The sequence below is a fragment of the Phasianus colchicus genome, chromosome 5 (genome assembly GCF_987193195.1).
Source record: "Phasianus colchicus chromosome 5, bPhaCol1.hap1.1, whole genome shotgun sequence".
Classification (NCBI taxonomy): domain Eukaryota; kingdom Metazoa; phylum Chordata; class Aves; order Galliformes; family Phasianidae; genus Phasianus; species Phasianus colchicus.
The window spans coordinates 19,550,190-19,572,613 of NC_143440.1; the positions used below are offsets into that span (position 1 = coordinate 19,550,190).

The window sequence follows — 22,424 nt, forward strand, 5'->3', positions numbered from 1 at the left end:
GTGCCTTGCATACCAAACTACAAGTGTGTATGTTTTCATACCTTGTACAGTTTGCTGCATTATATGTTCAGAAGCTTGGCCTGGTTTTTTAAAGCCCTGTACGGCAGCCCAGGCATGACGGCCTCAACTGGGCACAGTTTCTGAACTTGAAATCCATATTTGCTTTCATGTTGCAGAAAAGCACAGTAGAAACCTTCCAGACCTTACAGCATTATGATTTATAGCACTTTGCACCACAGTGTCACAGTATGACACAAAGAAAGCTCACAGACAACAGTCAAGCAAAATGGATAGTAGGCTGTCACGTCCATAGATGTATTGCAGAACTGCAGTTCCTGCTGAATCTACATGGCTCACAGATCTTTCCAAGATTCAGATGGGGTTTTATCAAGTCTGTAGCTCTAAGAGCCATCGCTCTCTTCCCTAAACTTCAGATTAGTATTCAACAACGAGATTTATACAGCAGGCTACAAACAAGCTACAAGCACAAGCACATACAGAATAGGTCAGCATTATTGGCCCTTGTTTGTCACTGTGACAGAGATTTTTTTCAGTAGAAAGCAAACTAGGATTGCAATGTACGTCACAAGAATATTCCAGAGAGGGAGTATAAATGCACAAAAGAGTTTGCAGAGTTTGCAGCTGATGTAGCACAGCTCAATAAAGGATAAAAGAACTGCACAGCTTTGCTAACCCACATTAGGTGAATCAGTGCTCTCATCTATTAAGCCATAAGTCAGGTATCTTACATGCAGCCTCAACTATCTTTCTTCTTAAGCTAGGAATGAGTAAACTATCTCCTGTATAAAGTGTGACAGTAATATTTTTACCACTAGCTATATTAAATGTTCACAGAGATCAATACATTAAGTCACATACAAAGATGCCCTGAAGCATGTGAAAGTTAAGGCTGGAAGTTATTTTCTGACATACCGGGCAGTATTAATTTCATTTTCAAGCTTAACAAACTTCTCATAGCCAATTGTTTAACCTCAGATTCTGTTTTTTCTCTCCCTAATGCCAGTTTTTGCTCCCTTTTAATATATTTCCATTAATTTCCTTTATAGCTTAGTACTGGTCAGAAAAAAATTGCAGAAATTTCCCTGACAGCAGCTGTTATAGGATCTAGTACAGATTTTAAAATAGAGTAGAGTTGCAGCTTGAATTCCAAAAAAACTCCAGTACACCATACAAAGAGAAATGTTTGGGAGCAGTTGGAGAAAAGACTGCACTTTTGATTGAACTGGTTTATTACCAATGTACAAAACAGGTAGCTGCATCATCATTATAATGAGCGTATCAAAAAGAACACAACACAAAATAGAAAGCTTAATCTACATTTCTGCTGCAAGGTGCTTGACAGATTCAGCTGTACAACTGTGAAAACTAGTGGTACAACTTGACAGAATGTGGCCCCATGAAAGCTCATTTTTTGCAGCGTGCTAACATGAAATGCAAAATAAACTGTTTAGCACTAGAGAGAGAATTTGATCAGCGAATCCCCAAAAACAGAGCTACTAAGGGGCTGTGCATCGTGCAGCCAGACATCTTCCTGTATCTATTTTATTTAAATTTATTTAATTCTCCTTGGTTTTCACACGAGTAATCAGTTCCCTCTCTCATGCTGCAGTTATGCCCACAGATCTTTTTGAGTCTGCATTCTCTTTTGGGGAATGATCAGACAGAAACAGAAAAAAAATCTTTTTTACATTGCGAAGCAGTTGAGCTCCCAGATGACACTCAAAGAAGTCAGTCCACTATGAACTGTGATAAAGTACAGAAAGATAGTTCAGCATCCAAAGGAAAATAAAAGCAAATAAACAGTGGAGGTAGTTACACAGACTAGCAACATGCAAAATACTTTGTCAGAATAGGCAACTTAGCAATGACAGCTTTGTACTTTTCTCCTTAACTAAAGTAACTTACTGAGACTGCAGTTATAGAAGCTGCCTTTTATCCAACAGGTTTTTCTGCACCCCAGTCTGTAAAATCAGAGCCTTAAAAGAAGTAGTTCAGTCTGCTGCTATTCTCAGGGAATCATCTCACTCCTAAGCAATCAGGCTCTGACCCTTAAGCCATCAACCACAGCTCTGCTGGTGAGGAATGCAGCTATAGGAAGCAGGCTTGGTACAGGCCAAAGTAGGAGACAGGACTGACCTGAAGCATCAGAAACACACTGAGTGAGGACAGTGCAGACTGACAACAAAAACAAACTGGTTCAATAACAATTAAAAATAATAATTAAAAAACAAGCAAACAAACAACCAACATCCACTGGTCACCCAGCAAGGAGGAGAGGAAAAAGGATTATAATCCCCATGTACACAGAATAGAGAAAGAAGAAAAAGGTGGTTTAATTTTTTTTAGGTTTTTAGAATAAGTTTTAAGGATGACACATGTTACCATGATTTCAAATCAATTTTAGAAGCAGAGGCCATTGGTAAAGCGTAAGGTGCAAAGAAACCACACTATTTGTAAATCTGCAGAGATGTTGTCCTCTATCTGCTCACCCATGCAACAGACACCCTACTTTCTTGGTTTGTGAATGTGGTCTCTACCCCAGGCTTCAACATATCACTATCCTACAACACATCACTATCCTACAAAACTTCACAACCACGGGCAGCTTTTGGGATGGACCTGGAAACAGCCACCTGCCTGATGTCCAGCAGGCTAAAAGAAATCCAAAAGGTAACTTAGCTTAAGTATTGGCTACTGTTCATTGGAAACCAAAGATTGCATTTAGGTAACATACATTTCAAACTGTGGAAAGTTATGCCCTGAAAGACTTAGGTCTCTCTGCAGGAAACAACTGCAAGTTAACCAGTTACCTGTCTACCTTTGAGCTGAAGAGCACAAGAGCAGAATCTGCCTGACCTGTCAAGGAACTTGTGGTGAGGGCTCTGAGGGCTCCTAGGCTCTGTGCTGCCACTTGCCTGTCAGGCAGTCTGCCAAGGAGCCATGCAGGAAGGAAACTGGGGAGGTTTCTAACAGAAAAAAACATCCCACTGGAAAATTTCTGACCCACTCTAATAATAAGCCTACTTTCAGAGTCAGGTATGATGCTGGCAGAAGGCATGGCAACCTACTGCATTTTTTATTTAGTTACTGGCTTCCTATATAAATTTCTTTCTATACCGGACACACAGCATCAACTGAAGTAATCTTTAAGTAAGTTTGGTCATAAATCCTTTTGAAGTTCTGCACAGCAAATGACATTCCTTTTCCTGAGAATGATGACAATTGTTAATTGGTGCTATTCAGAAGGTAAAATTTTCTTTGGTAAGGTCTTTACTGCTTTAGGCAACCACATGTACTTTTGGCAGTGCCTCCAGACGAGCCTTGTTGGCAGCATTCAGTATATGCCTCGCTCGGAAAGATTGCATGAAAAAACAGCTCACTTTCCAGTTCCAATTCCAAGGCTTAGTAAACTTGGCAAGGCTAACAGCATAATCTGGCCTGACTGCAGGAATAACTGATGCCTGATAGGTAGCATCCTGCAAAACTGCCAGGGCTGCTCAGGCACACACAGTTCCTCAACAAAAGGAGACCTTCTCAGCCTAACTCCCCATCTACTAACAGTTCACCAGCCTACATACCGTTCATTGTTCAGGGTCATTCTTGGAGGATCAAGGTTGGGATTCTCCATAGACTCCATTTGAGGACAACGTAGGAAGTAATAGAGAGTGTGCAGAGCATCAGGGGACCAAGAGATGGGTTGCTGCTGCCGAGTTTGCCGAATGGGGCTCATGCCTGGCCGAATGGTGTTCAAGCACTGCATGTGGTGCATTGCCCGTGATACCAAGTCACCTGCAAAAAGAGAAAGAGTGCAAAAGTCTCTATTATTCATCCACAGTGCTCCTTTAATACACTCTTTCAGCTAAATCGAATCTCTCACTGCTGAGAGAAATGCCCTTTGTGTAAAAAATTCTTTTTATTTCACTAAGCTAAAAACTGCCCCCAAGATGCCACTTCTTGCAGTTTGCTCTAAAAGGAATTTAGCTTTCTTTCAAACAAAAATTTATGAGTTAGGAAATAGAAAATGAAACTCCTTTCAGACACCATGCATTCAGAATAATAGCCTTCCAGTGATTTTTCCATCCTGTTTTAATGTTTTTTTCCTTTTCCCCATCATGTAAAAAAAGTTTCTTGCCTGCCTACAAAACCTGTTTATATTTTTGTAAAATCATTATTGCTTATTATCATAACATAGCTTACACATGGCAAAGCCAGCATTACCAGTACAAATACTTTTTTTTTCTAATCTCCACAATCACTATTTTATGTTAGGAGATTATTCCTATTTCTTTCAGCTGGGCTTTGAGTTTCAGGCACTTGTGACAAATTAATGATATGTATTCTATTCTCAATAGAGAAACCTCTTCTTTTAGGAGTCTGATTCTCTCCTCCTCACTCTACCTGTAGCTTCCTCCAGAACAATAAGACATGAACCCCCTATTAAGAAGCTGACCTATATCATGCTGACTGTCACAAGTTTTACCATGAATTTGCCCCTGAGCCTTGTAAGAAATGCTAGAAGCTTTCTGAGCTGCTGAGTCCTCTCAGCCTTTGAATTTGAGCCAACCTGCCTTTGTCTCAGAGTACTGGTGGACTTGAGAGGCCTTGAAGACAACCTGCATTACACAGTTTCTACTAGGAAAAGACTTAAAGGCTGCAGATTTATAAAATTTCACAGAACAGTGACCCCAAGATAGCAGCTATGCAGAAACTCTTTAGTCACATAAAGCTGACATTTGTGTAATGTACTTTGGGCACACCCTGATACTCTCCTTTTATTGTGGTACGTTACAAACAACATGAGCTTTGCAACGAAGGCTTCAGACACTACATCTTTGAGTAGTGTGACTACCATACCACTGGTCTGAATGATTACTATACATAGCTAGAGTCTATTTTTTTCCTTGAGAGAATCCTCTGTTGCTTTACAGTCCCCTATGACTCTCACAGGAAATGTTACTCCATTGTGCCCTACAGTTACAATACTGGGAAAGGATGGAACTGAAATAGTTACCCCATCTCAAAGCTAGATCCTGAGAAAATGCCTTGAATTTACTAATGTCAAATACGAAATATTCTCACCTCTCTCTGAAATTCTTAGGAACTCATTTGTTCTTTTATATCACAGCAAGACACTGAATTTGCCAACCAACCTCCAGTTGAACCCATCAAGTTCTAGTGTTGCATAGGTGAGGGGGTAATCACCACAAAGGTTCTATATGTCTATACAACATTATTAGTGATTCAGATCAATGCAATACTAAAAAAATCTCCACTTGCAGTTATGTCACTTATTCATTGCATAGTACATTCAAGCTTAAGGACCCATTTCAGAATGCCAAAACCTTCTAAAGTCTCTGCCTTTGCACTTCAGTAGCTCCAAACTCTTTGCACTCTAATCTTACAAGAAAATTGTGAATGCTCTAGCATTGCTACTAACACAGAAACCTGCACGTTACAGAAGAAATGCATTTGGAATTCAAATTTTCAGCACAGAATAACGTTCCTTCTCCTTTGCACACTCACTCTCTTTATTTTTTTGGCAATGTTCAGCAAAATTTAAAAAAATAAAAAAAATCAGGAGATCCATTCACTAGGTGTAATGACCAAGCTGGCCAAAGCAAGGCTGGGGGAAGAGAGAGAGGAAGCTGTATTCAATCATAGACCCATGCTACAAATGTTCTCTTGTGTTTCAGGATAAATAGAGGTGTGTTAAAGGAATTTGAAAACCTCAAATTAAGGCAGGTTGCAAAATAAATGGTGAAACCCACAAACTCCTTGCTGGCCCCTGACATTCATTAGCATTCACATGGCAAATGATGCCAGCAGAAACGTTGCAAGAGAGAAGTAGACTAGGAAAACACAAATCATTTTTGTTTACTTTAAAAGAGCTTTGTGAGTAGTCTAGGAATGAAACATTTCATTTGGTTAGCATTCAAAAAAAAGTTTTGAGGAGGTTTTTGTTACTGAAGTGCTCTCAGCTTTTTTCTGTCCTCTCCACTTTTTGTTTTTTAATTAACCAAAAAGCTTTTCCTTGAATAACCTGCACTTTTGACATTTCCACTGCATAAACAATAAGAAAAGAGAACTCTTCTTGCCACAAAAGGAGGTGCCACTGCTATGTTCCACAAAAGTACAAGAAAGCCTCTAGAGGTATCTAGGCAAAAGCATCCATCTTCTATTGGTACTAGCACCACTAACTACCAAGAAGCTGGAAAAGCCACATCTTATGCATCTCCGAGGTGAATTAAATATAAAGAAGCCTAATGAAACAACCTGATTTTCATAAACCTCACCACAAAACAATTAAACCTTACATAACATTGGCCAAATACTCCTCACACTGTCAATAGTGGCAACACTCCCACTGACCTCAATAGCAGAGGGACCGGCTCTCCTGCTTCGTGGAAAGGAACGCAGAGTCAGTTACAACTGAAACTTACTCAATTCAGAGATGCTTCCAACACAAGTTGCCAACAGAGACTGCTCTAAAGTTCGGAGTTCCAGCTGGGCGTAAGCATCAGCCCGTCCATCGCTGCACACAGAGCCGTCGTTGTACGGGCTGAAGTAAGCAGGCAGAGACAGCACACCTAGGGAAGAGAGCAAGAAACAGAGCTGTTACAAAGTGAACTTCTTGGAGCAGAAAAACAAGTCTCCGTACCGACAGTAGTGATGCAGAGCTCTAACATGTTTTCACTTCTTCAGTCAGAAGACTTGAGGTCATTGGAACAGTTCAAACAAAATCCAGTAGTGCTATAAATACCATTGAAACGGATAAAACAGTGCAACTGGGATCCAGGGAGCAAGGCTGGATGTTTCTATAGCTTGTAAAAACTAGAAACTGCAGTTGAGATAAAGCTACATGAAAAGCTTTAATGAAGTCCCTCATATTGTTTATACAAAAACTCAGCCGTGCACATACAAGTTGCCTTTGAACAGCTGCATGCAGATTGCTAGATATAAGGGCCTAATTTTAAAAGGTGTAGAAGATAACCTCGAGTCCATCTGGGGTAAATGGTAGCTGTAATCTTTGTAACTCTAAAAATAAAGCCATAGGCCATGCCAGCTCTTTGAACCTGCATGCAGTTTCAAATATGCAGACTGTGGTTTCTATAAGCGTGAACCTTTGGCTTTGCCAAACTACGCCCACAAGTTTTGAGGTTGACTATATTCTCTATAAATGACCCCTATATTAGAGAGAGAGATTAGAAAGGTAGTTATATTGCATGCATGCCTTCACTGCACACACACTCCTACCATTCTGAAGGATTTCATCTTCTTGCATACAAGACAGTTAATGCACAGCAACTGAATGGAACTAAGGCTTTACAAGCAGCTCTGTGTAGATGTTATTGGGACCTCATCCTACCTGGATCATGTCTGCCCTTACAACTCATTTGAATTGTTGACAAATTAGATTCTTTAGATGAGCAGGCTGGGAAAGGTAGCAATGACTGAAGATACTTAAAACAAAACTATGAGGCAGTTTCATGCTAATTTCCAAGTTGTCTCTAAAAGGGGCAGTTATTTTCCTTCCCCCAGTCACTCCTTCTGTCCTATATCTTTGCTTGAACACGGCAAATCTGCAGCCACGTTGCAAGTCAGCGCCCACACAGATCCCCACAATTATTGCCTACTCTGCTTTCCTCCCCCCAAAAAAATTAGTTGATTGGCTTTTCTTCAAACTAGTGAGCTGAATTGCTTTGCCCTGTGGCCACAGAACTGCTCTTTGTGGCACACAGAGAAAGGGGGACTGTGACCTCTACATCTGATGGGAGGAAGGGAGCAGGGATATGTGACCATGGCAGGATGGGAGAGGGAACCCGATTCCTCTGGAGGCACCCTGCAGTGTGATCCAATGACACCCAGCGTGACACTGCATCCACAGTAGAGCAAAAGCTTTTTGCAGTCAACTCAGCCAGTGTTCTTGTAACACAGTGTGTTCAGTTGCAGCCATACTGCTAATTATGAATCAATCCACAACTCCAGCCGTAGCATATCCTCAGTCTAAATTTTCTGTGATTTTAGGCAAGGAGGCTTATAGCTACTTCTGCCTGCGCTCTTACCCTGGCACATTCTGTATTTTTGGTTTTTCAACTTTGATCCATGAACAGCCGTACCAATATATTTCAGTTTCAATCCACGTTTCTTTCCCGTCTCACCTTCTGACCCCAGTTAAGTCTTAGATGTGGAGACACTTTGCTCATATTGCAGTGACCTCCTGTCACGTAGGTGCTGTGCTTGTCAAACAAAGCCCTCGCCAGCTGAACTGCAGTGTATTGGGCAAGACCTTTGTTTCTTTGTCTTGAGGTTTTCTTTTGAAACTGTATGCTGAATTGATCTCTCCTACTCTTTTCACATCCTCTTCGCATCCTGCTTGGTGGTAAAGCCAAGGTCTGCATCAAAAACTTCCTGGACAATCTGAGGATAAGGGAATGATTTATCCCGTTGTGTTTCTTCACTGTGCACCACTGTTAGTTAATGGGGAAAACTCTGCCAATGCCTTCTGTAACTTGAATAATTAGGAATTCAAGGCTTTAAGAGCTAGCAGAAGCAATACATTCAAAGTACAAGAACTTGCTAACTACACTGTAGCCGCCTATGCAGAGCCCAAGCCACTTCCTTTTCCACGTTAGAGCTATGAGAGGATGTTTTAAGACATATGGATTGGATTTATGGCAGAGGGAGAACAAAAATAGACTGATTTGTCAAAAGTTTCAAATAGGGGTGTATAATTCTACAGAGGCGAAAACAGAAACTGGCAGTTACATTATTAAACCACTCACAGCAAAAAAATGGGGTGTTATTTCCCCTGCCAGCCAGTTTCAGTTGGTTCCATTTTCTAAAAAGGAATTTAAAGTAAAGATTTGCAGAATGATTTAGATTGGCCCAAATGTGAAACTACACCCTCAGTTATTTGATTATTTGTTCACCAGGTGCTGTGGGTAAGAGGAAACAGAGATGATTTATTTACTTTTGGAGAAATTGCTCATACAAGATAGTTGTGGACAAGATTTATGCTCTCACCTGCTGTGTTACTGTTGAGGAATATCCTCAATGTACCAAGGAGAAATAAGGAAGTTACTAAGCCTCTGGCCCTGTGACGTCACCTGGGATTTTCACAGGATCGTGGTAGAGGATGAATCAGGCCCTCCTTCCAGAAGGCTTCCCAAAGGCTCACCTGGTCTGGCAGGTCTCATTAGGTTCTGAGCAAACCCAGGAAGTGGAAATTACCTCTCAGCTACATTTGAGACTGACTGAGAGCAGACACTGGACAGGCAGCAAAGCAGAAACTTAATCCACAATTATTACTGAAGAGCTTTCTGGCCCTCATCTTGCAGTGCGCTGATGATTATTTCTCTTTCTGTGTATTTCCACTAAGTGTAGAATTGGAAAAGCATCACAGTCATTCTTTAGATCAGAAATTCAGGCTCAAGAACATCTGCAGTCAAGCCTGGACTACTGGTATTGTAATTAGGAACAACTTTTTTTTTTCTTTTTCCTAATTGGTATTAAAAATTATTTGATAGTAGTGCATTGCAATGTCTCCTTGTACCCCCAAATGGTGGTATCTGCTCTCCTCCCACTCAAACCAAACAATTTGTAGATAAAAGATATTATGAAGGTAGAGACAGCTTCTATTTAAACCTGGCATTCGCATTTCTGTATTTTTTTTTAATATTTGCAGCAACACTGATTTCAACCATGGGTAAGTAAGGAAAACTCTAATTGAAACACATCAATTAATATCTAAACACTCTTTACGTTTGAAATCATGACAGAACTGCTGATTTACATCCTGATGTTCGAGAATGTTTTTTTCCCCACAAAACAACAGTGTGGAACAGCACCTAACTACTGTGCAGAAATGAGCCATTCAGACATATACACCCCCCTTCTTCAATTATCTGATGTGGGCTATGGTGTGTTTTATACATTTCTCTGGCTGTATCCTGGCATTCTGGTCACAAATTTTAATTACTCAAGATTTTAAATAAGGATCTAAGCCCAAGCAAAGTTAGTGAGAGGTATTAATTTTAGCATGGCTTAGATTAAGCCTAAAGAGCACAACGAGTTGAGAAGTCACTTCTCTAGGATGGTGTGAGGCAACACCCCATAGCAGCCCGATTGAAAGCACGTTCATAGCGCTGTGATGAAGGCACAGCTGGCTAACAATTTGCTTCTGATATTTCCATAGCCTTTGAAATAGCAGCTGGAAATAAAGGCATATTTATTCTACTCCGTTAATATATGAAACCTGTTCATGGGCATTTGCTGCCAGTGATCTTAAAAGGCTTCACAACTGGGTGAAATTCCAGTTAAACAGTTCTTTAAAATGAAATTATTCTGCTTGCCCACAGATTTTGAAATTATTGTTTGTAATCTGATGCTTCTTAACAGCAACTGAAAATGTTTCCAAAGTCTGAGCAAGGTCCAGGGAAAAAGACTGTTCACACCCTTGGACAACTTTCTACTTTAAGAGGTGCAGCAGTTCTGCTGAAAGCCTTGGCTGTAAGGTGACAGCTCGTGAGATGACCAGGGCTGCACACAATGTTGCTTGGTTTCCCTGAGTTGGGCAATTGGTCCAACCCTCAAGCAAGGAACTTTTGGTAAGGTGCCCTGCATCAAGCCCAATGCTCTCTGGCGAGAGCCTGGCATCAACTTCTGCTCTTTTGATATCAGAATACAAAGAAATGCAAACACTTTTACCTTTATAATTGGAATGTTTAAAAACCTTATTTCAATTAATTTTTGAAATACCCATGTTATCTTCACACTTTATGCTGTTTGCACATTACGTTCATAAAAAAAAAAAAAACTATCCATCATTTTTACCTTGCTGTAATCATTTTCTCTGCGCTTTCTCTACTTTTATCTAAATCCTTCATGCCGGGACACAACTTCCTAAAGATTAACACGTCAGCTGTTTGAGGATTTTCAAACACTTGCAAGATGTCTGGAGGTTAAGATGGGGCCACTCACAAGTGGCAAAGGGCCAATGAAGCTTGTCTGGAAAGCACTCCAATTCTGCTGTCTGGGATTCCTCACGGAAATTGCCCAGGGTACTAACTCCATTATTTCAGAAATGTAAAACTTAAGATCTCAGGAGTTGGCTGTATTCATGACAGCTTAGGCAAAGAATCAGAAATATAATTAGGATGGAGCTCACACCGCAAACTACCAAGCCAGAAAAGTGCACTTTTTTTTTTCCCCTATGATAAACATAATAGAGTCTATGAGACAATACAATGTGCATTGATTTTTCCCTTTGGCCAGAACAGAAGTGAGCTCCATGGGCAAGCATTCTCTTTTTGAACTGTGTGTGCACTGCATCTAACACGGGGATCCTTACTGAATGCTACCACAATACAAACAGGAGACACATTTCTATTTGACAAAACCAATTAGAAATGAAAGCCATTGGAACATTTGGGTTCCTCTTAAACTTATGGATTGTTTCTAAATGCCTCTAATGCAAAAAGTCACATACATGAAGTCAGAATTGCTGTCAATACGATCAGAACTGCTGTGCCACAGAAATGTCTTAGGAACTTAAATATAAGGAAAAAAATATGGCTTCAGTTTTCAGCATCAACATATTTCTGCAACATTTGGCTTGTGCTAAGTCCTATAAGAAACATTCTTAGAGGTGAGAATGATAACTGTTCCCAATGAGCTGAGCTGTGATTTGGAATTTTGAAGGCAGACAGCAATGACCTGACTACAGTGAACAGCCAAATCCCACTCACTTCAATGCACCCGGTAAAAATCTCACCCAACTGCAAGTGCAGTTCCCACATTGGTATTTGGCTGTGACACCAGGATGGCTGTCACCTTGCACAAAGTCCTATCATTCTTCATGGCAAGGAGCATTCAAGGCTTTTCTTCGGTTTTTTGTTTCCCATTCTACCAAGCAACACAATGCCATGCTATTTCCTCTTGCCAATCAACTCAGTACAGACCTAGGGCACGCAGTACCACCTAGAATTAATGCCAACTCCTGATACTCTGTGTTATCTCCTTGCCAAATTACTATCACACACTGCTATGATCGACTCTCTTACTTTATGAAGTAAGACAGGCTTATTCTGAGAGAAACTAAAGAAACAAACAAAAAGCTTGAAATAACAGGCAACCAAAGTGTTCCTGATATAGTAAACTGAAACCCAAACACATCAGGCTATATAATCAAGTACAGTCATGGTACAGATTGTGAGAAAGACTTGTGATCAGGAAACAATACATATAATTGCTAACATATAGGAAAATAACATGCTGCTATAAAGCAGGCAGGAAACTCTGTCAGTTTGTCTCTGTCAGCAGTATGAAAAATCAAACAGTTCCTTGTATCTGCATACACATTAAGCAGCAATACTGAATTGAAAACAGGAGAAAACGCAAAAGAACAGAAAACTTCAGAGCACAGAAAGAAGATTTTTAAGTATTCTGCAACTGCTGAGCTGAATCTCCCCGCTGAAGAGCCACTGTCCTAATTGCATAGTTCTGGATGGATCCAAGGGATTCATTCAACAGCCCTTAACACAGGTTCCCTGGTCTTGGTCTAACTGCCTGGAAGGACAACGTCTCCTTCAAATCAATTTTTCCATGTCTTTATTCACAAACACAACTAGACATAATAATCAGTTTATCTTGAAGGAAATCTCAGCGTTGTGATGCCATCTGTGAGGACCAGGACTTCAGGTGCACCGTGGCATAACAAGTCATGGAATGAGACCGACCCAGCTGCCCCATATGCTCTGATACACAGCACGAGCCCAGCCGGCAGCAAGCAGTTAAGAGGTGAAAACAAAAGCTTAGGTATTGGGCAGAAGCATGTACAAGTTTCTGCACAACACCCTCACACAGCCATTGGGCTTGAAACACAAGCATGCCCACTCGCAGTTTGCCTGAACATCAAGACTGTTAGCAGAGATGCGCTGTCTCAAAGCACGTGCTCTGTCCTTGCTGCTCTTCAGTGTCAGCAGGCACTACTTGACTGAAGTATCCAAACACCCCAAAACAGAATTTTAAAGCACCCTCACAAGCCACTACCCCTTTGTTGGAGAGTCCAGGGCACTGCAGTATGTCATGTTCCAAAAGCAGGTCAGAGAAGTAGAGTTCCCAGTATTTTAAGAGTTAGGAAATCACTGCTCTGTACACACGCCAGAGGAAGAGCAAAGGCTATTATTACAGTTACTACAAACCTTTAAATGTTTCCTTTCTCCTAAGTAACTGTGCATTCATAACCACACCTACAAACGTGATGCATACCTGCCTCATTTTTGCTAGGAAAATGATGCAATTGGGCTGAATTCTGGAGTGGAGAAGGCAGGAAGTACCTGTAAGAACAACTACATTTGAATTCATCTGTGACAGACAGGACTGAAAATGAATATAAATGTAGGAGAAAGGCCTGGGTTTAGTACTGAGTCAGTACTTATTGAGTCATTAATCCCACTTCCATATCCCTGTGGTCTTCTGGACAACCACTAGCCTGGCTTGGACTCAACTGCTTAATTGAACATGAGCTCAAGGGAATATGTCCTGGGTTTATATTGAAATGACTGCCAAAAAACATTGCAAATTTTATCGTTAGCAGCAGCAGCATACTTTGCAAGATAAAAGGTATCAGTGGTTTTATGAGCTGGTGATTATCCTCATTTCCATTTTTTCAATGGGGAAACAGAGACAAAAGGAGGAGAAGCAACTTTCAAAGCTCCTGCATCAGAACCAAGCCTTTGCAAAAAGCCCAAGATACCCAGTTCAGAAACTCTTTGGCATCAGACCTTTCCTGCATGAAACTGGCCAACACTGAGCCAAAGAAGGAATACAAAACCAGAATGCTGTGCCAAAAAATGAGCACAGTCCAACAGGCAGAGAAGACTTACCATTAGCAGGCTGTGTAAACTCCAACCAACCAATTTACTCAATGTCCCAGTTCACTTTTCTGTAAAATGGGGATATCGCTTTATTCCTTTTAGGGGCACTCTGAGAGAACAACTTTATTGTTTCATTTCTTTCTGATTTTACTCTTTTATGCTGTTTAGCAGCAGCGTCCCCATTTCCTGTACATGTCAATAGGACTTTTTTTTTTTGGTCCCTTAGCAACAGTACATCTTTCATTTAAGTAGCCCTTTTTACCTTCAACAATCCCACAGTGCTCCGAGACACAACAGCTACTGAGATGAAAGAACACAGTAGTATGGCAATGTATAATTCCACATCAATGGGGCTTATGATACAAGAAGAGAAGCTTTATCCAGATGATGGGGTTAAGAAAGGCAAAATAGATTCTAACCTAATAGAGATTCTGGTGTGGATACAATGGTGGGACAGTTATTCTGACAAACATGGCAAAAAAATGTTGTATGAATATATGAAAGGTATAAACAAGAATATATAAATATTTATATATACAATGGCATCTCCTCAAACACTGAATCCTTTAGTATGCTTACTATGAGGATCAGTGAGAAGAGTTAACTATCACTTCCTCAATCACCTTGGAATTCCTTAGATGTCTCCAATTTAGTTTCTTCTGCCATAAAAAGCTTCAATTGGATTAACCAGGAGGATTGTAGCTTATGCCTAATAAAAACTGCAGGCACTAGCTAGTGTCCCAATATCCTTTTACAATACTCCCTTCTAAACCACTCCTTATTGTTCACTGTCCTTCCTGAAATATGGTCTTTGAATCATGCCCAGTTCTCCAGATGTGGTCTGACTAAGCTCTTTGTACATGCCATAATGATCCCTCTTTACTTGCCTTCAATTCTTCTATTTATACATCCCATGATCTGTATGCTTGCCAAATACAAGGAAGATAGTAAACTTATATCCTCTGTCACTCCCAGTTCCTTTTCTCAGGAAATATCTAGATAGATAATCTGACCAGGACAGACCTCCAGAATAACCCTTCCAGTCTATCTACTACTGGCACCTTCTGGAGTAGCAGGATGCTTTCTCCAGAGCAGAGCACAGTGCAGATGTCCGTGCCCAAGGAGCAGAGTGAAGCATTATGCTGTGTGAGCAGGGCACGCTGCATGTGCCTGGGCCACAGCAGGCCTCCCCAGGCAGGGTGGTGACAGGGAGGCCCTGATGCTCCACCAGCCCACACAGCACTACACTGGGTCATCTTTTCAAAGTGTGACTCTACATGGCCCCTGCCCATAAACTTCTTTGTACAAGTAAGCCAATGGCCTGATAAAATTCTACCTCCATTAGACTCTCCTGGCTGTAGTAAACATGTCATTAAAATAAAATTCGAGGTACTGTGGTTACTTGCTAATAAACATCCAGACTGCAATTATATGAGTCAATGACTTAAAATATCAGAGCCACTTATTCTACGTGCATTTTAAAGAAGCCATGAGGAAACACGAACCCAACAGTAAGCAAACTACTACTCTAAAGGACAGGACTTTTTACACAAGTCAAGAGCTGTCTCCATCAGCTGTAAGCAGCAGAGGTCCTCTGATGCACATCTGAGCAGTTTTGACTTTTGCCAGGCTGAAGCAGGCTTCTCAACTCTACACTGACATTTTACCTAAGGAGAACACAGCCCAGTCCTAAGACCACAAAGTCTGACCTCCAGAGGGCATGGATATGTGAGCAGGACTCCAGACACGCTGCTGTGCTTGTAGCTGGTAATGATTCAAGGTTTGACTCACTGAGACAACACAAAACTTAGGGTGGGTATCCTTGCTAGTTTGCAACAAAGTAGACAGGAAAGCACAGATTTAATACCTCATCTCCAAAGCTGTCATCAGCACAGCTACAATAAATTACTGTTCACACCAGCATTAGCTTGCATGAATCATTTCACCATTTTTACCCCATTTTTTTAACCAGTTTTGCCGAACATTAGCTTTGGTCAGCCAAAGTTTTTAGGACAAGTGTAAACACAGACCTCCACCACACAGATAACAATTTTTGCGTTTGACATGTGCCATTAGACAGGGCTTATTTTCTAAGAGTGTTTTGGTAGCTCTACCAGAAATTTAGCACTACATATCAACAGCAGAAGTGCAGCTGAGGAATTCCACCTATTCACCAGCTGCTGAATTTTCTTCTCTATCTTTTCAAGACTGTTCCACACACTGTCTGTAGTACTGAAGAACCAGCTCCTACCATCTACATCCATGCCTGACTTTAATGCTGTATCCCACTTGCTCCAGCTTCTAACACCTGTTTTACTCTCTATTTTGTTGCCTGTATCCTTCTTTCTTGCTCATCCATCACCTATTCATCATCACCATGTTTGCAGCTTTCTACAGCTCAGCACCAATTACAAACAAGGGTAGATACAAAACCTATTCTTGAAAGGACTCTTTGGGGTAGGAACAACATAAGAATTTGGCAACAGTCTTAAAGCCCGCAGGAAAAAAAAAGGGGGGGAAAAAAATATCTCCACTACAAGGCTCTGTCCTGTATCTCACATTGTATAAATGCCAAATGCATTTCAGAGTCTCTTGGTTGCAGCCATTTATAGTTTGTATAAAAAGCATAACTTGTACACTTCCATTAGAGCCCTAAATATAACTGCCCCAAGCAAGTATTCACTTTTCAAACAGTACCTCTTTGAATTTTGTTTTCAAAAGAATGCTGTTGCCATTATATTATTTATAGAAATTTACATTAAGATCTTGGTTTAGAAACTGCTCAGATTAATGGATCCCCAGCATTGTTTTAAAACTCGAAATAGCTCTGAAGAAAAGCAGGTTGCCTGTGTTTTTATTATAGAACAGCATCTTTTTTGCATAAGCATAAATAGCAGCACTGTTTACAGTTCTCAAATGGGGTGGGCGTGGTTCTCTAAAGAATCTCAAAACACTGCCACATGTTCCTTCTTTTTTTTTTTAAATATGGCATCTGCGTAGAGGATGAAATTTAGAATCTCAGTGTTCTGATGTTTTTAAATAAGGAGAATGCATGTTTATATCTTTATTACACAAATGCACCGTATCTGTAACAGATTCAGCCATGTAAAAATTCATTCTGCTGGTGTGCTATCTTCCCACAGCTTCTTGCACACAATAATTCCAATTACGCCCTTTTATACCGTGCAGCATCCGAAAAAGTCAAACTCAGCAACAGGGAGAAGAATCAGGCCATTGCCAGCAATTATTTTCTTGACACTTGGAACAAAATGATTTGTAGAGGTGACCAACCTCCTTCAGATAAGATGATAACAAACAGGAAAAACTGCCTTATTGCAAAAGTAAAAGGGAAAGTATTTTTTAGCGGAAGACAGGTTCTCATTACTTAACACAACTGCATTCATCGAAGGACACTGACAGTGTCCCCAGAAGCAGTAATACTGAACAGCTCTCAGAATGAGTGCACATGTGGCACAGCAGCTCTGGCAAGAGTGCTGCCAGCATTCCCAATACAGAAGTGGCTGTTCTCACAGACAGTAAGAAAAAATAATTCAGTGATTTCTATGAGACACAGAACCAAAATCATTTTCTTTAAGTGCTGTGGAATCCCTGCTGCTAGCTGCAAAATCAAGTGGCATTTCTTCTGCTTTTTCCACAAGAGCAGCTCAGTCCCATGCCTATCACTGCTGGCAAATGCTGAGGGATCCACAGGGTAGGAGGCAACATCTGGAGTGCCTACAAGTTACCTGAGACTGTGAGGCCCATTCTTCTACACACTTTGCAAAGTCAAGAAAACCCAGTTAATCTGTTGAGTATTCTTGAATTACACTGTAAGGTAAAATAGCCTGCAGAATCACAATAATAGGGACGATCTGAGGAAGGACACAAACTGGCAACAACCAAAAAAGCAAGCAGACGTGCTTCATTCTGCAGAGCTCTTTCCTTTTTCAGTTGGCACAGGTGCTCCAACAATGAACAGGGATGCTCCTAAATTCCTGTGGAGACATTCTATGACAGTGCCTGGCATACAGATTACAGAGAACCTTCCTACAATTCTTAGAAAAGTAATAGAACACTACATCTCAGAAGATACTTTGATAATCTCACTGACAAAATAATTTCACGGCCTATAAAACTTCTACACTCATCAGACCAGAAGATAAAATTGATATTCTTTATTTTGTTGCTTCTATGCTGCTCCTATGCTTCTATGCAATTCTCTCTCAGACAGCAATGTACAGGATCTCTACTGCTATGTAGCAGAGGTGTGCAAAACGGAAATACTTGAAAAGCAAAGGTCCATACCACATAAATAATCCCATACTACATAAGCAAGCACTTTTGGATCCAGATGTTTATATGCAAGCACTAGATTCTACTAACATTAATAGCTTTGACTATTGCCAAGAAAATATCTTAGAATGCTTTTAAAATTTGTCATGGAGGAAAAGCAAAAGCTACAACTGTGGGAGATGCATGTGTGGGGAAGCTCAGCTTCCTAAGAATGTTCTCCTCAAACAGCACTCTGCTCTTTTCACCTAATTAGTAAAGCAACAATCTGAGTAAGAGACTGTTCTTTTAAAGCAGGAGAAGCTAGAAAAAACTGTAACTATAATCCACTGTCATTCCATTTAGGGAACTCAAAAATGCAGTCATGGAATGAGTAAAGGACAGAAAGAATAAAGAACACATCACAAGGCCCCAAAGCCTTGGTGCTACACAGTGTATGCAGATTAACATTTTGTTTTAGACTCACCTCTTCCAAAGCAGAAATTAGACAGAGATGGGTAAAGAAATGGAACTCAAAGGAAACTCAAAGAGGCTTAGAATAGGTGTGAGGAAGAAGAGTAGTGGGAAAGGAACTAAGAAAAAAAACTAAACAAACCATTCTTTGATGAAAGAATTGGTGAAAGAATACGAGAGCACTGGAAAACAGCTCAACAACAAAGCCACTGCTTTCTTAGCACGTATCTTAAAAATATTCTATTTTTTTCTAAGTTTTTCAGGATCCTGCATAACTCATAATGCTCTCTAACCTTTAACCATCAGTATCATTTGATTCCTTTCCCCTCACATTACTCCCTGAAAAGAGACATAGTAAATAAAGGGTGACATAGCAGAGTTTGGACTTCTGCCTCTTAATATTGATGGAGACTGGTAACCACTGAAGCTGTCTGGGCAAATTCACTCAGTTTCCAGATGCACCTCTTGTGGGCTAATTTCAAAATCAGCTTAAGATGACACAAAGATAAAGAAATCAATTTTTGATATTCTGCTTTGGACCTTGAACATACCTGGGTTTTTTGTAGGGGTTTTGTTCTTTTTCTTAAAATTCATTTACTGTTTTACGGTTCAGGGCAAAATAATTGGCCAAATACTAACAGAAAAATGCTACAGTTTCCTTACTACCTATTTTCTTCAACATTCTTATCACCTTCCTCCCCTATTCTCGCTAATAAATCACTGATATACTGTTACGGCCCTCCAGGCCTGACCGCTGCTGCTTCATCTCAGTGGGAGCCAAATGATGATTGAGATGCCAATATATTAGGCTGCCCAGATTCAAAGAAGGATAAGGAACAAAGCATTTGTGCAGAGCAAAGATGAATTAATATAAATCAAGTGCTGAGCTATTTTCTGTGATGGATTAGCACCTTTCTTTGACCTAATAAAGTCAAGAGGTCTCTGTGCTGACAGCAACTAATGTGCAAATATCTGTGCTCAGTTAAGCCAGGAGGAATGCTGATCTCCCGCTCGCTGTTACTCTATCTGTATGTTGCTGGGTGTCTCACTCAGGTGTAAGCATGTAGTCTCCCACAAAAATGTGGTAAACACAGAGAGAAAATAAATCAGTGGAATTCAAGTCCAAAGCTGTACTTTTTTGTGAAATATGCAGCATCTAGAACTGCATTATGTTGTGCTTAAAAACCATTATTGAACGGACAGGTGGGAAAAGCCACAGCTTTCAGAAACAGAAAATGCAAAGTCTTGCTGCTATCATATGTTCTACTATTCTCATTTCCAAGATACAAGAGTTGTCCAAAATTGTCAAGAGCAGAAAAGAGCCATGCTTCCCTTATGTTTGTGTTCGCAACATGAGCCTCTGTGTTATGTCTTGGATGAGGTGCCTGGACACTGGAGTCAGTAAAAACAAGCTTTTTACCCCTCAGCTGTTCTGACAGCCAAGACAGGATCTGCAGTACAAACAAACAGCATGGGAGACTCACATCACAGCTCTCACATCAACCCACCCCAAAGGTAACTGGCACTCATATAACCTGCTATCTTTGTCTGGAGACTGGATCACCTTTCACCCCCTCTGAAGAGCTGACCCGACGAAAGATCATTGTTATAACATCCTTCAGGCCAGATTGCATCCATGTGTCTCTGCATTACTCATTCCATGCAGACTACCACAAATAAAAGGTAGCATGTCAAAGACAGCCACGGCATTAAAAATGAGCCGAAGGCTTGGTACTCTCATTACCACCTACACTGTTTTAAACTTCCACTGAACTATCTCCAGTAATGGAGCTGCAGTGCTCTCTCTCCTGACCCTGAGCTTTGTGTTCCTGCCACCCGCTTTAGTCGGAATTGGCATTTGCGCAGTTTTTCACAAGATGCTTCAGGAAACAGAGAGATGTCTCTCTTCTCATCCCCCCTCTCTCAGGACGCTTAGCTTTAGTCAAATCAATTCCCTGAATTGTTATGGGTACTGCATAAATACACAAATGCCAGTGCAGGCCTAACAGAGGCAATGGGAACATACTTGGAACAAAAAGGGATAAGCGAGACTGCTGCAACCCCAATTTAGGTTGTCTTCAGCTGCTGTGAACGCCCAACCCTATACTGCTATCACGTCTTGCAGAAGCCATATAAACTGCCAAAATACTGAGACGAAATCAGGGTCCTTTAAATTTACTGGCATTTGTTTTTAGGAAAAAAATAGGAAAAGATTTACTTCTAGAAAATAGTAGAAAACTTATCCATAGTTCTGGCAGCCTGAGACAAATTGAATTTGCCAAGTACAAGAAGTTGTTTATAACAAAAGAAACAGAGAACTAGAAATAGTTCCAGAAAATTTATTATGATCCACCTGACTGCAGCCAAAATATTACATCAGCCTAAGATAGCCTGAGAACTGGAACAATATTGCTCTCAAATTAGCAAGTTGCTTGGTATACCAGGCAGGGAGAAATGGTTTTGCAGGAGGTCTGGGTTCCCTCCCTAGCTCTGTTATGGACCGTAGGCAAGTGTACATCAACTTATTATCTGTAGCCAGCAAAAAAAGACATTTTTCTCTTTACTCCTTATTTATTTAAGAGGTCTTAAAAGATTCAGGACAGATAGTATATCTTGCTACCACTTTCAGAATTTTATCATGTTCAAGGTTCCCACTTTAACTTGTAGTTACAACCCCAATACTTGAGGGTGCACAAAAACATGAAATTGGAGGTGAACTTTCTTGTTTCCTGCTTGAAGATTGATGAATGCAAGGTGCTTCCAAATCCAGAAGCTATAGTGGCCATTTTAGCTGGTGCTGATGACAAGTTAGACTCATTAGTGCTATGTGCAAAGGAATTCTATGGCGGTGCTGTGTTTAAAAGGAAAACACAACATAACACATGCAAAAAGGGCAGCTGATGCTTGAATATTTTAAAGACCATAATTAGAGCACACTTTTTCAACATTCAGACAAACTAACATCAAAACAAAATACTGTGCTGAACTAGTTAAATTATAACAACAGCTGACACAATAATGTTCTTCCCCTGTCAATGCAACTAAAGTATGCACATTCCTGATTTACGCTACAGGGTGATTTCTCTCATTTAGCACAATTGATAGATCACCTACTTTATGAAAGTCTAAGTTGCCAAGAATCATAGAGCTTCTGAAGGAGTTGGTAGGAGAGCATTAGTTCTATAGCACCTTTACAGATAGGCATAGGCAGTACTCCCTGAAAAAAAGAAATACAGCCACCGCTGAAAGAAAAAAAACAGTAGCTGCACACACACAGCAATTATGTCTTACCAACCTAGAAAGGAAAACTGCTATTCTATGGGCATATAAACTGTTCTGCCATTCTTAAGAACTGATATGGGGAATGTCGAGAAATCAGAGATGGCAAATCCAAAAAATATCCCAGGGTCACAACTCATTAAAACCCTAGCTCTGTTCAGAACTCCTCCTCTCTCTTTCCCCACAAAGATAGTCAGAGAGATGACAGTATGGAAGCATCTCTGTTCAATGGACGGTCAGTGCATCTAGTAATAAGACAGGCTTGGCTACCACATGTAGTCCAGCATCACTTAAATGTGTTGATAATGCTCTAAGGATCTTACAGTTGGCCTTGGTGCTTGGGAGAGAGCAATTATTTCACAATCTTCAGTTAGGCAGACGTTCCTACAGCAGCTAAATAACAGTTTGAAGCATATTCTCATACCATCATTTTCATATGAAAGTCAAAACTGTCATGTAATTGCACAGACATAAGATTTACAGCTGAGCTTAATTTTTCTAATC

General features: G+C 40.5%; 1 protein-coding gene across 1 annotated transcript in view; it reads right to left on the reverse strand.

Moving 5' to 3' along the window:
* The window catches only part of ABTB2 (ankyrin repeat and BTB domain containing 2), a 134,887-nt gene that overhangs the window by 41,772 nt on the left and 70,691 nt on the right, over window positions 1-22,424 (reverse strand). Inside the window, exons 2-3 of the mRNA XM_031593333.2 lie at window positions 6,462-6,608; window positions 3,600-3,810 (exon numbers count right to left, since the gene is read on the reverse strand). Of these exons, the coding sequence (XP_031449193.1) occupies window positions 3,600-3,810; window positions 6,462-6,608 (358 nt within the window). The remainder of the gene's footprint in view (window positions 1-3,599; window positions 3,811-6,461; window positions 6,609-22,424) is intronic.